The sequence below is a fragment of the Scomber scombrus genome, chromosome 8, assembly GCF_963691925.1.
Source record: "Scomber scombrus chromosome 8, fScoSco1.1, whole genome shotgun sequence".
Lineage (NCBI taxonomy): Eukaryota > Metazoa > Chordata > Actinopteri > Scombriformes > Scombridae > Scomber > Scomber scombrus.
Window position 1 is genome coordinate 30,981,014 of NC_084977.1, and position 14,349 is coordinate 30,995,362.

The window sequence follows — 14,349 nt, forward strand, 5'->3', positions numbered from 1 at the left end:
GATTTCTGGTTCTCTTCTCATATGCTTCTCTTTAATTTTCAAACAACTGTCACATCAGTTTGCATGTTTCTGTATCAAGTCGTTCAGTCTGTGAGAAAGTATAACTTTCCAAAGCCATGCTGAGAAAATGTTTAACTCTCATTGAGCAAAGGTTTGTATGCATCACAGTTGATTGTAAGGTAATGTATCCCTGCAGCTGCAGCGGAAACATTGTATGAATATAACTAATAATATTAAGTATATGTATAGAATTTGTATTGAATATGTATAAATGTTTGTATGGACTTATAAACCACGTTTGTGTGTCTGAACACTGTGTTGCTGTGTGAAAGAGAAATAAAGAACAACAATATCACTCAATCATTTCATATCTGATTATAATCCAATTTAGAATTTGTCAATTACATCCCAAAACTATGAACACACTACCGATAGATATCAGCGAAACTTGCTCAATATTTTTAAAAGAAAGCTAAAAATGCATCTCTTCAATTTAACATGTTTTTTGTTCTTTTAATGACTTTTTTCATGTGAAACACTTGGTGCATATAATGCATCACTGTAAAGCACTCTGAGCTGCATTTCTTGTATGAAAAGTTGCATACAAATAGAGTAGCCTTCAACTAGTTATGACTTTCCTGACACTCTCCTAATGGTTTTTTTACATGTTTTTTGCTCTTTTAATGACTTACTTTTAGCTGCAAAAGGTTGCATACAAATAGAGTTCATTATTTTATCATGACTATGGTGGATTCACTTCCTTCTATTTCAGAGGGAAACACTGTACTTGTCATTTGACCTTGGGCTGTAAAAAAAACAGTGAAGAGGTTAAAACATCACTGGTGGTGGTATATGTGTGTTTTGAAGTGTTAGTTTCATTCTGAGCAAAGAGGAAGAACAAACTACAGATGCTGTTGATGATTAGGTATTGAACTCTGCAGGGTTAAATACCTAATTAAAATGTTTGAATCGAAGGACTTCAGTCCTGAACAGCAGAAAGATAGATCTCCCATGGAGTCCAGACACTGGTGGTAGTGGCTATGACTGGACAGTGATGAGGAGGTGGTGGGTCATGCAAAACAGCGTCAAGAAAGCACTAACGCAGAAAAGGAGAAAACCTATTTAAAAAGACAGCTACAGTATGATAAGCTGACAATGAAGGTGTGACAGTGTGTTATTGGTTAGATGTGGACAGCTGACGTCTTAATTGATGCCCCATATATGACAGCAAGAGAAATATGAGCTGTGAGAGGGATCAGAATAACAGAGGGATGAGAAATAAAAGTACAGACTACAGTGAGCATGCAAAAAGTGTAATTTGCATGCAATTATGCGTTTTCAAAGAGATAAATCAATACATATAATGCCTGTGGATCATTGTGTTGCAGGATTAAAGATACATGAAGTATGTTGCTGATGAAACAAGATGTCAGAAGTATGTTTGTATCTTAATAATCCATATTGTGCTCCAGATGTTCATGAATGTGTAGCCCTACAACTGAAGGTCCTCAGCCAATAAACTGATGGTAGTCGTTGTTTGTAATTTGTAGTTTATAACCTGTGTGTGATATTTTACATAAGCAGGACCTTTACTGTCTCACATGCAAATATTAATTGGAACTATCTAAATCCAAACGCAATTATGATTGTTAAAAAAAGGCATTTTATATTCTGTGACTGTGAAATGGGAAGTCACTCATTTAATTTTATATTTTCAAGAATATGTAGCTTAATTGATGCCCCAGGTATGACAGCAAGGGAATTTTGAGCTGTGAGAGGGATCAGAATAACAGAGGGATGTGCAGTGCAAAAGGTGTTCTTTGCATACAATTACAGTGTGTGTTTTCAAAGAGATAAATCATATAAATATAAGGCCGGATGCAGCTTTTCAGCCAATGCACTGACAGAACTAACTGCATTATGCGAGACCCCACCCACCCCGCACATGGACTGTTTTGCCCCCTCCCCCGAGGCAGGAGGCTGCGGCATCCGATCAAGAACCACCAGAATGAAAAACAGCTTCTTCCCGGATGCTAAACAGCTCAACAATGCTGCGCCCTTGATTGCTGAATGGTTTACTGTCCATTCACTTTATGGCACTTTATGAGGTTGCACTTGATGCTGTTGCACTATAGTTGCTGTTTAGTTTTTAGTGATTCTTTTATGTTTATATACATATTTATATGTTTTTTTTAGTAGGCTAAACATATTTATTTATATATTTTTAATTTACCACCGGGACCTGAGCACTGTGCTCTACCTGGAATAAAATGTTGTATTAATTTAAAAAAAACTTTGCTTTGAATAGATGGTCGGTGTATTTATTGCTTTCAATTTGTTATTTTTATTATTTTTAAAGATGTCACATATATAAAACACCAGTAGAATACATAAACAACAAAGAAAAATACATAATCAATAAATGAGAACAATCCACTTGAATGGATAAAGCATTAAAACCATTGTGTAGGATTTAGCACCATCTAGTGGTAAGATCACAGAATGCAAATAAATGAGTGCTCCTCCCTTTCAAGCATGTAGGAGAACTTATGGTGGCCCAGAATCTCATTAAAAATGTGAAAGGCATCTCTAGAGTCAGTGATTGGTTTGTCCATTCTGGGCTACTGTAGAAACGTGGTGGTCCAACTTGGCAGCCTCCATTGAAAACGAGCCACTCTCTATGTAGATATAAAGGGCTCATTCTAACAAATCTAGTTTTCAGGTGATTATAAACTAATTAAAACATATTTATGAATATTATTATATTGCATTCATGACAAGTCTGTTCTGCTAGATACCACTAAATTATACACACTAGACCTTTAATTAAAATGTGTGTAATGGGGAACAAAAGGGAGGCGTTACATTTTGGACAACATTTTCACATATCATAAAACTAAATTATATTACAAGTCCCAAAACAAATTTACAAATGGCACGATCCCCCGGAAAGGGAAAGTACCAAATACCGGATGTGACGGGGAAGTGTGGGGTCCATATAAATCCAAAATATGGAGGAATTCTATGGAAGAGATTTTTGATCTTAATTTAAAAAAAAAGCCCAAATAGAAAATGTAATGAGATAACATTAAAAAGTCAATGATTACAGTCACTATGATTATATCATTATAGTAATAATAATTAGAAGTATAGTAATTATGCTCAGAATAACCAGGACATAATTCAACTTAAAAATAAAAAGGAAAATTAAAAAATCATATTTAAAAGTTAAATTTAGTTAAATGTATTAATGGAAATGCTTAAACTGAAAACTTAAATTGTGATGATAACATTGAAAATGACCAAAAACAAAAAGGGTAACATCAAATATGAAAATCAAAATGGAAAATGGGGGAAAAAAATGGAAATACTTAAATTAAGAGTTGAATTAAGATATGCACATTACTATTAAATATTTGACATGTTGCATTTAAAATTGTACCTTTTCCATTTTCTATATTGCTTTTCAAGCTGTATGTAAATAAGGAGGCATGGCCCCAAAGGCTGCAGGGAGGGTTTGAAACAGCTGGGGTGCAGAGGCACATTATGGACAGCAGGGGGAGCTGACTGCTAAAGAGCAGAGTGAGTTTGGCAGAGCGGTATGAGTCCAAACTAGAAGAGGAACTGGACATATTATCATGAGCTAACTTTATTTTACTGGGATGCTGCAGTTATGGTTAAAATAATTATTTACCAAGTTAAAACATTCAAACTGTTGAAGACATCTCACTGTGTAAATGACTGAGAAGATAATAGATGTATTTGGCTTATTCACACACACTACAGTTGGGCTATTCTGTTAGTTTCTCTTTGTTCTAATAGAAGATAAGGGTAGTGAGTCCAAACAGCAGAGTCATCACATTCAGTTTGACAGACCAGGCTGAGTTACAGAAGCTGCCTTTACAACATTTTGGTGGATGAATAAACTTGCTATTATCAGGCAGGAGCTTCAAGTCAGAAAAATGTTCACAAAGATATCCAGAGACACATCCAAAGGTATGAACTTTTTCACCGTCGTTAAATTCCACTGTGGATGACAAAATACTTTTTTAAGTTTCAAAAAGGTTTAATCAACAGGAAATTGACACTTTAAAGGCAGCAATAATGTGTTTTGAGACATAAAATGATCATGACGGCTCACCAGTCCCACTAAAGCAGCGATCCTCGTTTCCTTCACACTGTAGTGTCTTCTTCTTACACTCAGCAGAAGATCGATCATCACAGATAAAACACTGCAGGTTGTTTTTCTTCTGAACATCAGGATCTGAAACAGAACAGGAGACATGAAAGAAACTGTACAAGACACAAAGGGACTTATTGTTCTTCACTGTGACCAACATGAGACTGATACTACATGTGAATGTGATTTAGTGTATTTAAAAAGGGAAACCTTTCTCTTTACTTACAAGGTATGGTATGATTGTTGCAGCCATCTGTGTTACACATATGAAGAGATGCCACCATAGTTTCAAAACCAAGATCGTATGAAAATGTATGCTTTCCTTGAATGTTAGGAGGGGGGGTCACACAGGACCTGCCGGTGGTCTGATGGAGATGCCCATGCACAGTTACTGTTAAGTGAAAAACAGACCAAACACTGTAACACATAATCCCATTTAGAATTGAATAAATTAATGACATTACGGAACAATCACATTTATTTTCACTAGGGATGCACCGAATATTAGGCCACCGAAAATTTTCGAAATACTTTTATCACCGAAACAACACGGCCGAAACAGCTGACTAAAGAGATCAGCTCCTCTGATGCATCTGTAACAGACGTTATTCCTTTAATTGCAGCACTAAAGTGTAGTACACTCTTTGAGTCTGCCAGCACACGTTTCACTGAGATCTATTTGGATCCTCTGCACTTCATCGCGACTGTACTTGATCCGCGCTATAAAGATCATTACCTGGATGTGGGATTAAAGCAGCGCGCACGAGAAATGATCCGGGCCGCGATGGATGCGGAGAACCCGCTTGGAGACGGAGAAGCGCACAGCACAGGTGTGTGTGTTTGTGTGACTATAAATGCAGCGCGTGTGAGAGTAAAGCGTGCTTATAGCTCTGTGTTTCTGCTTATTAGACCGATTCCGATCGAAACCCTCCACCAAGTGTAACACTAAGTGTTATTTTTAACTTAATTTTATATTGTGCATTGTTGTAATGTCATTGCTAAAAAAATATTTTCATACTTTTGTAATTGATTTATTCTTTGAATTGCAATGCCTTGATTTTAGTGAGGTTAGTACACAGTCATAGCCATAAATGTAATGGTACTAATAATTGGCATAATAATTTCTTTCGGTGTTTCGGTTTTCGGTTTTCGGCCTTGGTTTCCTCATTTTCGGTTTTCGGTTTCGGCCAAGAATTTTCATTTCGGTGCATCCCTAATTTTCACACTTTTTACAGATACCTTGTTTGGCAATAGTTGCACACCACTTAGTAGAGTCACATGGATGTAACACCTTTGTATCTCCTGTACCATGCCAACACTGAAGAGCTTCAGCTGCAAGTTATGAAATAAATCAGGATGAGTTAAACAATCAGCATGAATCATGTTTGTCATATAAACACAGATACAGTATGCAAAGTTAATCTGATGAGAGACAACCACAAATTACATCACACAATAACAGAACGGTTTTTAAGACAAAATAAATCAAATAAATTGTCCCCATAAAAGATGTTTCTTCATTATATTGATACAAATTATTCTTCTTGGTGTTATGTTAGCTTGGAGATTTATTTTCTTGCTGTACAGATGATATAACAAACAAATTAAATGATGGTGATGAATCTGAATTTGAACAAAAGTCAGCAGCTGGCAGACAAACAGCAGGGGTAAAAAGTGAGGAGAATGATGAACTAGCTGACATGACAAGTACCTGCAGAAATGATTTTTTAAGAGTGAGTGAGGTTACCTGTGCTGGAGAGAGTCCAGATGAGAGTGAGAGACAGGATCAGCTTCATCATGATGAGGAAATCTGCAGATTAAAGGAAACACTTTACACAATGAACCTGTGTTTAAAAAGAGGAAGTGATGGTAGATGTTTGCATACTGAAGGAACTGTACTCCTCTTCTTACAAAAGTCATTAAATGTCTCGCTGTTAAAAACTGCAATACACCGTTTAACAAACCATCAATTACTTTTTCTCAACTTTTTCATCTGAAGTAATGTTTGGATCTCTACATATAATTGGTAATTATATCTCTGTAATTAACAATTATACTGTAAACCAGGATTTAAATATTGACAGAACTAATAAGAGAATGAGGTGACAGTAATTCAAACCAACAACAATAATTATATAATATATAATATGAATAAACAAAACCAAATAATCAAAAGGACTGGACAACAGATGTACAGGGAACCAAGAGAACAGAAAACACAAAGTATCCAAAAACCACGAGTCTATGACAATTATATTATTATAACTATCATAAATAGTATAAAAAACATAATTTCCTTCAATTCATGAAAATGTATATCGGCTTTGAGCATCATATGAATAAAGTTTCAGAATAATTTTAATTCATTAACTCACCTAGTAAAAACTCAACACACCCAGTTTGTCAGCCGGCAGCAACACTTATAACTCTACCAGAGGTGTGTCACTTTCTTTTAACTGGAAAAAGACCCAGAGAGAGAGAGAGAGAGATAGAGAGAGAGAGAGAGAGAGAGAGAGAGAGAGAGAGAGAGAGAGAGAGAGAGAGAGAGAGAGAGAGAGAGAGAGAGAGAGAGAGAGAGAGAGATTTGTATCTTGTTTAACTCTCATTAAGCTATGGTTTGTATGCACCACAGTTAGATGTAACCTATAATACCCTGCAGCTGCAATTGTAAATTAAGTAAATGTAAGTCCATTGTGTTAATAATACTTTTTTTAAATAATACTTAATTTTAAGTGAAATTTTGAATTCAGGTGTTTACTTTGATCAAAGTATTGTTATTATGCTATTAATAGTTTAACATTTTAAATACTGTGTCTCCTTATGTCAATACTCACACTATCAATTGGAGACAGGACTAAAATTCACACACACATACAAGTGAAATGCTTTCACATACACTACTGAAACACTCTCAAACACACTACTGAAACACACATGTACTTACTTATTTTTCCATTCAATAAGCATAAAACAGTTTATTGCATTCAACATCCACTGTTACATAGGCTTAATTTAATTATTTATGCACATCATATAACATTTTTACTTTTATCACCTTCATATATTTCATAAAATCTTGTCTGTCCATATTTCCTTTGTAGAGTCAATGTTTCATTTTATGTCTTATATCCCATTTCAAAACTATTACCATTCTGTAAAAGGTTTTATTTTTTTAAATTAATTTTACTTATTCTTTTATTATTATTATTTCCTTTCTTTTGTCTGTTTTTAACAGGCGGGGAGTTCCGGTCCTCTGAAATGAGGCCAACGCGGAAGTTACTTAAAACTGCATTCTCTTAAAAGGCCACCAGGGGGCGACCATTTTGGTGTCAAAAGGACTTCCGTCTCTATACAAGTCAATGGAGAATGTACCAACTTCTCACTTGATTTCTAACCTCAGTTAACGTTTTCAAAATGTGTTTATAGTCTCATTCACTAGTTTAGAGCCTTCTTCAATGTGGAGTTTATTCCCTATCTTAATTCAAGAGCATATTAAATGGATTTGAGAGCAGTATTTATTGATTTCATGCTCAGATTTTGTGATATTTTCTCTCAAAACTGTGCTCTCGCGCTCAAATTTGCTCTGTGCATTAGAGGTGGCCCGTTCGAGAATGAATCAGTTCAAACGAACGACTCTTTAAAACGAACGAACTGACCTGATTCCCCGTTTCACTTCTCTCTCGTTCTTTCGTTCGCTATGTTCACTGTTAAGTTATCAGAGTGGTGAAGAGGGACTGAGAGAGCCAGCCAATCGTAGGTTGTCTGTTGAGTCACTCGCTCTCAAGTCGCGTTCACAGACACTCAGGAAGGATACTGTTCTGTTGAAGCACCCTATTTCGGGGTGTTAGCGAATGTTAAGCTAAATGCTAGCTTTCCTGAGTGTCTTTGAACGCATCTTGAGAGCGAATCACTGACTGAACGAGACCGACTGAGATGATTGAACGGAGCGACTGACTGAACGAGACCGACAGGAGAGATATGAACAGACTTAAGTATCTGGGCATAATCTCTCTTTTTTAATAACACACATAACAGTAACGTGGCCCAGTTCGTTACAATATATCTGCCAAGCTTTTAAACATGTTTGTCAGCATATTGGGTCTTTATTTCTTTATTTAGTAGCCCTTGCAAAAAGTGAACAAAAAATGAAGACAATAAATTAGCTGATTTAGCCGGAGTCTACTCTCTATTTACCTTCAATACATGTACATTTAATGTGAAGGTGTAAACACATTAGCCACTGTTGTATTGTACATAATCATGAAGTTGCAGCTATGTATTTACTTTGAACTACTGTGTTGTGTTAACCGTTAGCACGATCGTTTGAGAACGAGGAGCTGAGAACCGTGCAGCATTATGATTCACCTAATCAACGTTGTACCGGAAACACGACTGAACGAACTAATGAACGAACTATATGAACCGATTCTTCCAGCTGAACTGACCGACGGGAACTGAATCTCGACAACGAATCATGAAATCCATCACTACTGTGCATGCTCGCACTGTGTCCTCGCACTTGGTTACAACGCTGCTTGCGCAGATTTCCCGCGCTCACACTCGAGTTCTTCCTCTCGCACTCAGGGAGCTTGTACTCGCGGATCTCTGCCCTGCTCTCGGATTTTTTGTGGATCAAAGCTGTAAACGGGTGCGTTCGCTGCTCCTCAACCGGGTTTATCCACTCCTGAGCCGTACTGATGCTGTGTCCGCTACAAGAGGTTATATTGCTGCACAGACTGTAAAGCATCCTGATGCAAATTTGTGATGTTTGATGTTGGGCTATACAAATAAAATTTACATGACTTCATTTGACCTAGTATATCTTCCACAGTTAGTCATTAAAGAAAAGAAAAGAAATCCCTTTTTGTGTCTTGACAGTGTTTTCCTGTTCATCTGCAGTGAACTGTAACAAAAATAGGGGATTTGTCACTAAGAACACTAAATCAACCCTAACCCTAACCCTAAGATATTGACTTGATTTGACTCATTTGGACAGCTCAAGCTTTGTATAACCCTCACATTTTGTATTTTTAAATACATTTTTATGAGGACTGTGGATTTTGTCACTAATTACTTAAATTGTAAGTGCATTATGAAACAGTCTTCTAATGGCCAGAACAGGAAGAATGATTACTGCAAGAAACATATTAGTTCATTCACTGTGAGTGATTGGATAAAAACACAGAGAAACACAACACCTAGCATTTATTTTATAAATGTCACAGATTTAAAGTCCTAAAGAACAGTATAACTCCCCAAAAAAAGGGGTTTTAACCTCTGACCTTGCTGAAAGGATGAAGACGTACACTTCAGGGTGTGTCAGTCACAATAAAGCAATAAAGAAAACATCTTGACTACACCTATAAGTGATGCTCAGTTTTCAGAGGTGTAAGAGACAAGTGATATTAACCTCAAAGCAGATTACTATAGTATCAATCTTAAAAGGCAAAGGTATTGTTGCAAGACGTTTCAATGCCTTGCTTCAGCTTTAACAGATTAATTAGAATATGAACTTAATGGAACAACATAACAATCATGAAAGCAGTTAAACCACTTGAAGTCAGGCTGCTTCATCATGGACTCAGATTTAATCCACTCAAATAAATGAAGTTCCAACAACTGACCAGCAGATGGCAGCAATTAACTGTATTAAAAGCTTCCAGACAGCCATCAAAAACATAACTCATACATATAATTGACAGTGGTCTGGAAAAGTTTGTAAAAGACATTGGGAATCAGGAAATCTGTGCAAAATGTAGTCCATATGAATCTAAAACATGGAAGAATTCTATGGAGGGTTAGGGTTGGAGTTATTTTTGGGTCATCATTAAAATAAAAGCGCAAATGGAAAATTAAATGAGATAACAATAAAGAGTTCATTATTATTATGATTATATCATTATAGTCAGAAAGTTATGAACTATAGCAATTACACTGGGAATAATCAGGCCATAATTAAACTTATAAGAAAGATCTTTAAGTTGGACCGCTTCTCAACTTTTAATTTTACAACTACTACTTTTTTTTAAACGTATATATTTTTTCTATACATATGATGATTATAATGTTATCATGAATTATTTTTGGCAATGATAATCTTGTAGTGAAAATCTGATATGACCAAATTTCAGCCTGAAGTTAAGTTTACTTGCTGACACCACCATGTGCTTTGCTTATGTGTGTTTGCCTGAACATTCAAAGTGATTTAAGATGTCTGAATAACCTGATCGTCAGACTGAATTATGTGGTTCCTACTCACATCATTATTCAAATGTTGACAAATACACGTCTTGGTTTGTTTGTTTATTTAATTGCACAATATTTAAACAGAAGGACACGAACAAGAAATACACAGGCGTCAATAAAGCTCCCTTAGAAGAAAGTTATATGTCATTAGAAGCAAAATATATCAATAAAATCAACATTCACATGCTTATTAGTGCAAGATTATTAGGTTTTTGAAGTTCGGGACGAAGCTGATGAACAACAGATCGAAATGTTTCATAGTATACTCTAAAATATCATTGTGTTTTTGAAAAATGATCATTGTAAAGGGAAGTAAAAACAGTTTAAACACCACAAATGCTCCACACCTTTTCCACATCTAGATTCATGCAGATTAATGAGTACAGATTTTTTCAGGACATGATTATCAACATTTTTCTGCTCAGTTGAAGTGCAATGTTTCCTCTTTATTATTGTCTCTTAGTCTGACAGATTAGCAAGAAACTTTTCAATTTCTCCACACATGGGATGTCTTCTTCTTTCTTGAATCCTCTCCAGAGCAATGATGCTGGCCTTACGGAAGGCAGCTTGTTGGGGTATCTCTGCTGCCTTCATGTGATATTTTATTGACTTGTAGCTATCCTTTCGATTAAACTGCAAATGCTTGGCATAGCAGTTGTAAAGCATCTGTCTGTCTGCAGGTTCCAGATCACTTTCTAGCAGATCCTGGTAAATCTGGTCAGCTTTAGCTTGGCCATGATTCAACTTTGTATGTATGTTTGCGAGAGCTATTTTTTCTTTAGGTGAAGAATCAGGGTAAAGAGAGATCACTTCTTTATGGAGACTGATTGCTCTGTCTATCCTTCTTGGCTCCAGGGGATTTTTCTTGTGTGAATAAATCCTCCATTTGTAGCAGGTTGCAGCACACCACTTTAGATGACGTTCATCTGGTTGTCTTTCCAGAGCCTCCTCTGCCAAATCAACAGCCTCATCCTCAGATACATAGATTCTGTACAGTGTTAATAATGGTCTTATACCACTGTATCTGCCTAGAGGCTTTCTCAAAACCTTTTCAGCCAACTCACGTGCTTCATCTTCAATTTTTCTTCCTGTCTTTGCACATGCCTTTAGGTACAGAGCAGCAAGATACAAGTTGTCCGGGTCATTTTCTTTGGCGATTTTCATTTTCTCCAGGATGTTTTCCTCCAGTAGTCTGTCACCGTGCCCATAAATATTTTCTAAAATTATGACATAACTGGTGTGCCACTCCACCATGTCTGGCTGCATCCTGATGGCTCTCTGAAAGTAATCTACAGCCATCTGTGTTTTGTCTTTGCCAAACTTCATCAGGGTCCAGGCTTTTTCAGCGTAGATCTCTGGATGGAGCTCTTCCTCTGATGGAGATGGGTATTGTTTCAGCAGGGTGTCGACCTTTGACAGGTAAGTTTGACTCTCTGCTTGTTCTCCCAGCTGGTGGTGCCACCAAGCCAGGTTCCCGTAGTTCACCACCAACCAGGGACCTTCATCTGATCTTCTCATCTGGCGAAAAGCCTCTGCAGCCTTGCTGAAGAAACACCTGGCATCTTCAGTGAAGCCCAGCCGGTAGTGAATGTACCCCTGCAGGTTGTAAATGTGACCCAACCAGCTGTTTCCCTCCTCAGTAACAATGTCCTCCAGCATGTCCCTGAAACGGAATAGTTCGGACCTGCTGGGGTCCAGGTCCCAGGTGAAGTGGCACTGCAGGGCCCCAAGATTGGCTTTCAGTGTTGTCTGACTTTTAGCAGCACTAATGGAGAAGAAATATCACTTATATCACAAAACACATATGCAGTATGGTAATATGATCAGTGAGTATGGAGAGGGGAGAAAATAAAGAAAGTGGAGAAATGAAGAAATAGAAGCAAATGAAGGAGCAAATGGAACAAAAAAGAGGGAATGGAGAGCTGATAATAAAACAACTGTCTGTACATATTATATAATTAACATATTAAGAGTGTCGACTATAAATGTGAAATGTAGCAACTCACCTCATCATGTAGCTGTTACCTTGACTCAGTTGTTCTCTAATGAAGGTTTTGCTCTTTATAAACACTTGTGCTTTGGGTGTAGCATCATTAAATCAATAATTAATATATGGTGCTGTAAATGAGGCCATGTGGAGGACTGACTTTGGACTTTCCCAGTAATAGAAACCTACGGCCACATGTGTGCACACAATAGAACATCAACATCTCACCATGGAGCTCAAATGATGACTTCCATTTTCCAAGAAATGTTTTTGAAAGAAATCTCTGAAGATGTGGCAGGTGTGTCAGAGAAAGGTAAAGAAATAAAATAGAACCTTTGTCCCCTCCAAGTTTTTATACCAGTTCATTTCATATCATTATCAGATACATGAAAGTCTCATGATGTTTTTTGACTTGTACAATAGCTGAAGTGATCAATTGATTAGTTCAATGGCAGAAAAAAACAATTGAAAACAATTTTGATTATTGATCAACAGTTTGAATATGTTCACTTGGTCTTCGGTGAATCATTTCTCACTAATTCTCACTATTTTCTATTCTCCGAAAAATCATTCAAATAGTTTAAAAAAATGTGTGAGGTCTATTGACAATGGAAATAATGCTATGATTGACTTTTAGGCTTTCTGTGCAATTTAATAAAACAGAACTTTACTGTAAAAAAACACAATAGAAATTTAAACAAATGAAAGTCTTAAAACTACATTTTAACACAAAGTTATTTGATATTGTACTTCAGCTAAATCAAATCAATCAAATCAAATGATGTATGTCCAAATGATATGCAGTAGATCTGTGACATTTGGACAGTTTTCAGATTTGCCTGGTTGGTTAGGTTTAGGGTTAGTACAACCACCTTAAAATGGGAAGAAACTGTACTTATGTAATGCTACATTCCCCTACTGTCCTCTTTGTGGACTCCAGCATTACACTTAAAATGGCATGTAAGTATTTAAGTAAAGGTAACAATAGCATAATGAAAGAAATTATAAATAAAAGTGTTCCATAAAAAAATCCATGTAAGCAAAAGTACAAAATTTGCAATGTATGCAAAATTAATTTAAGGTATCAAAAGTAATCATTATGGAAATTGTCTCAATTTAAACCGATATATTTATCATATAATACAGTACTATTATAATATTAATACTGATTCATTGATGTGCACATGTAAACAGCATTTTAATGTTGTTGAAGTGAAGGATATTTTAATGAGCTATGTTGTTGCGTAAATCTATAATAATGGATATTTCATATTGATCAAAAAAGTAGCTAGTAAATGGTAAGTGAAATATTTCCTCAAAATTGTACTGAAGTACTCAAGTAAATTTATTTTTTTAAGATTATAAGGGGATATATCTTTAAAACAAACAAACAAAAATTGATTATGAACTCTTCTGACCTAGTTTTGCTTTTCAGGAAATTCATTGTGGAAATCTTTGTCATTCTTCCTCGATACTACATATCAAGCTTCCCTCAGGTGATGTCATCAGATAACACAATATTTACCTCTATTGACACACTGGTGACTCACAGCTATTAATCCTGCACTCCCACACACCACACTATCTTGTTACACACAGTAGAAGATGAATCATCACAGGTGAAACTCTGCAGGTGAAACCGAACAGGAGACATGACAGAAACTGTACACGACACAAAGTGACTTACTGTTCTTCACTGTGACCAACATTAGTCTGATACTACATGTGAATGTGATTTTGTGTCTTTGAACAGATGCAACCATAGTTACAAAACCAGCATAGTATGGAAGTGCGTGCTTTCCTTCAGTGTAAAGGGAGGATTGCAAACATGTACTGATGGTTATGTTCTGGAAATTCACATTCACATTTCCTGTGAAGTGAAACAGTCTGAACACTGTAACACAGAAATCACATTTGAAAAAAAATGGACTCAAAG

At 36.2% G+C, this 14,349-nt stretch overlaps 3 protein-coding genes across 3 annotated transcripts in view; all 3 read right to left on the reverse strand.

Annotated features, from left to right (window-relative positions):
* Positions 1-3,633: 3,633 nt before the first annotated feature.
* The window catches only part of LOC133984407 (uncharacterized), a 75,954-nt gene continuing 65,238 nt past the window's right edge, over positions 3,634-14,349 (reverse strand). Inside the window, exon 6 of the mRNA XM_062423716.1 lies at positions 3,634-3,772. The gene's annotated coding sequence lies outside the window, so the exon portion shown is untranslated. The remainder of the gene's footprint in view (positions 3,773-14,349) is intronic.
* Positions 3,766-8,927, reverse strand: LOC133985279 (uncharacterized). The gene is made up of 5 exons (XM_062424874.1): positions 8,687-8,927; positions 5,928-5,990; positions 4,407-4,571; positions 4,142-4,264; positions 3,766-4,027 (listed from the first exon to the last, which is right to left on the reverse strand). The coding sequence occupies exons 1-5, from the start codon at positions 8,925-8,927 to the stop codon at positions 3,816-3,818; spliced, it is 804 nt and encodes a 267-aa protein (XP_062280858.1). The 3' UTR covers positions 3,766-3,815.
* On the reverse strand, positions 10,886-12,437 carry LOC133985280 (interferon-induced protein with tetratricopeptide repeats 1-like). Its single transcript, XM_062424875.1, has 2 exons — positions 12,433-12,437; positions 10,886-12,191 (listed from the first exon to the last, which is right to left on the reverse strand). The coding sequence occupies exons 1-2, from the start codon at positions 12,435-12,437 to the stop codon at positions 10,886-10,888; spliced, it is 1,311 nt and encodes a 436-aa protein (XP_062280859.1).

What these genes read in the sequence shown, in the direction of transcription:
- LOC133985279 (XM_062424874.1), bottom strand. Translation starts at nt 8,927, where the DNA reads ATGCTTTACAGTCTGTGCAGCAATATAACCTCTTGTAGCGGACACAGC. An exon ending in TAACCAAGTGCGAGGACACA is followed by an intron (nt 5,991 to 8,686) that starts GTGCGAGCATGC and finishes TTTAATCTGCAG; the next exon opens with ATTTCCTCATCATGATGAAG. An exon ending in TCGCTGCTTTAGTGGGACTG is followed by an intron (nt 4,028 to 4,141) that starts GTGAGCCGTCAT and finishes TGTCATCCACAG; the next exon opens with TGGAATTTAACGACGGTGAA.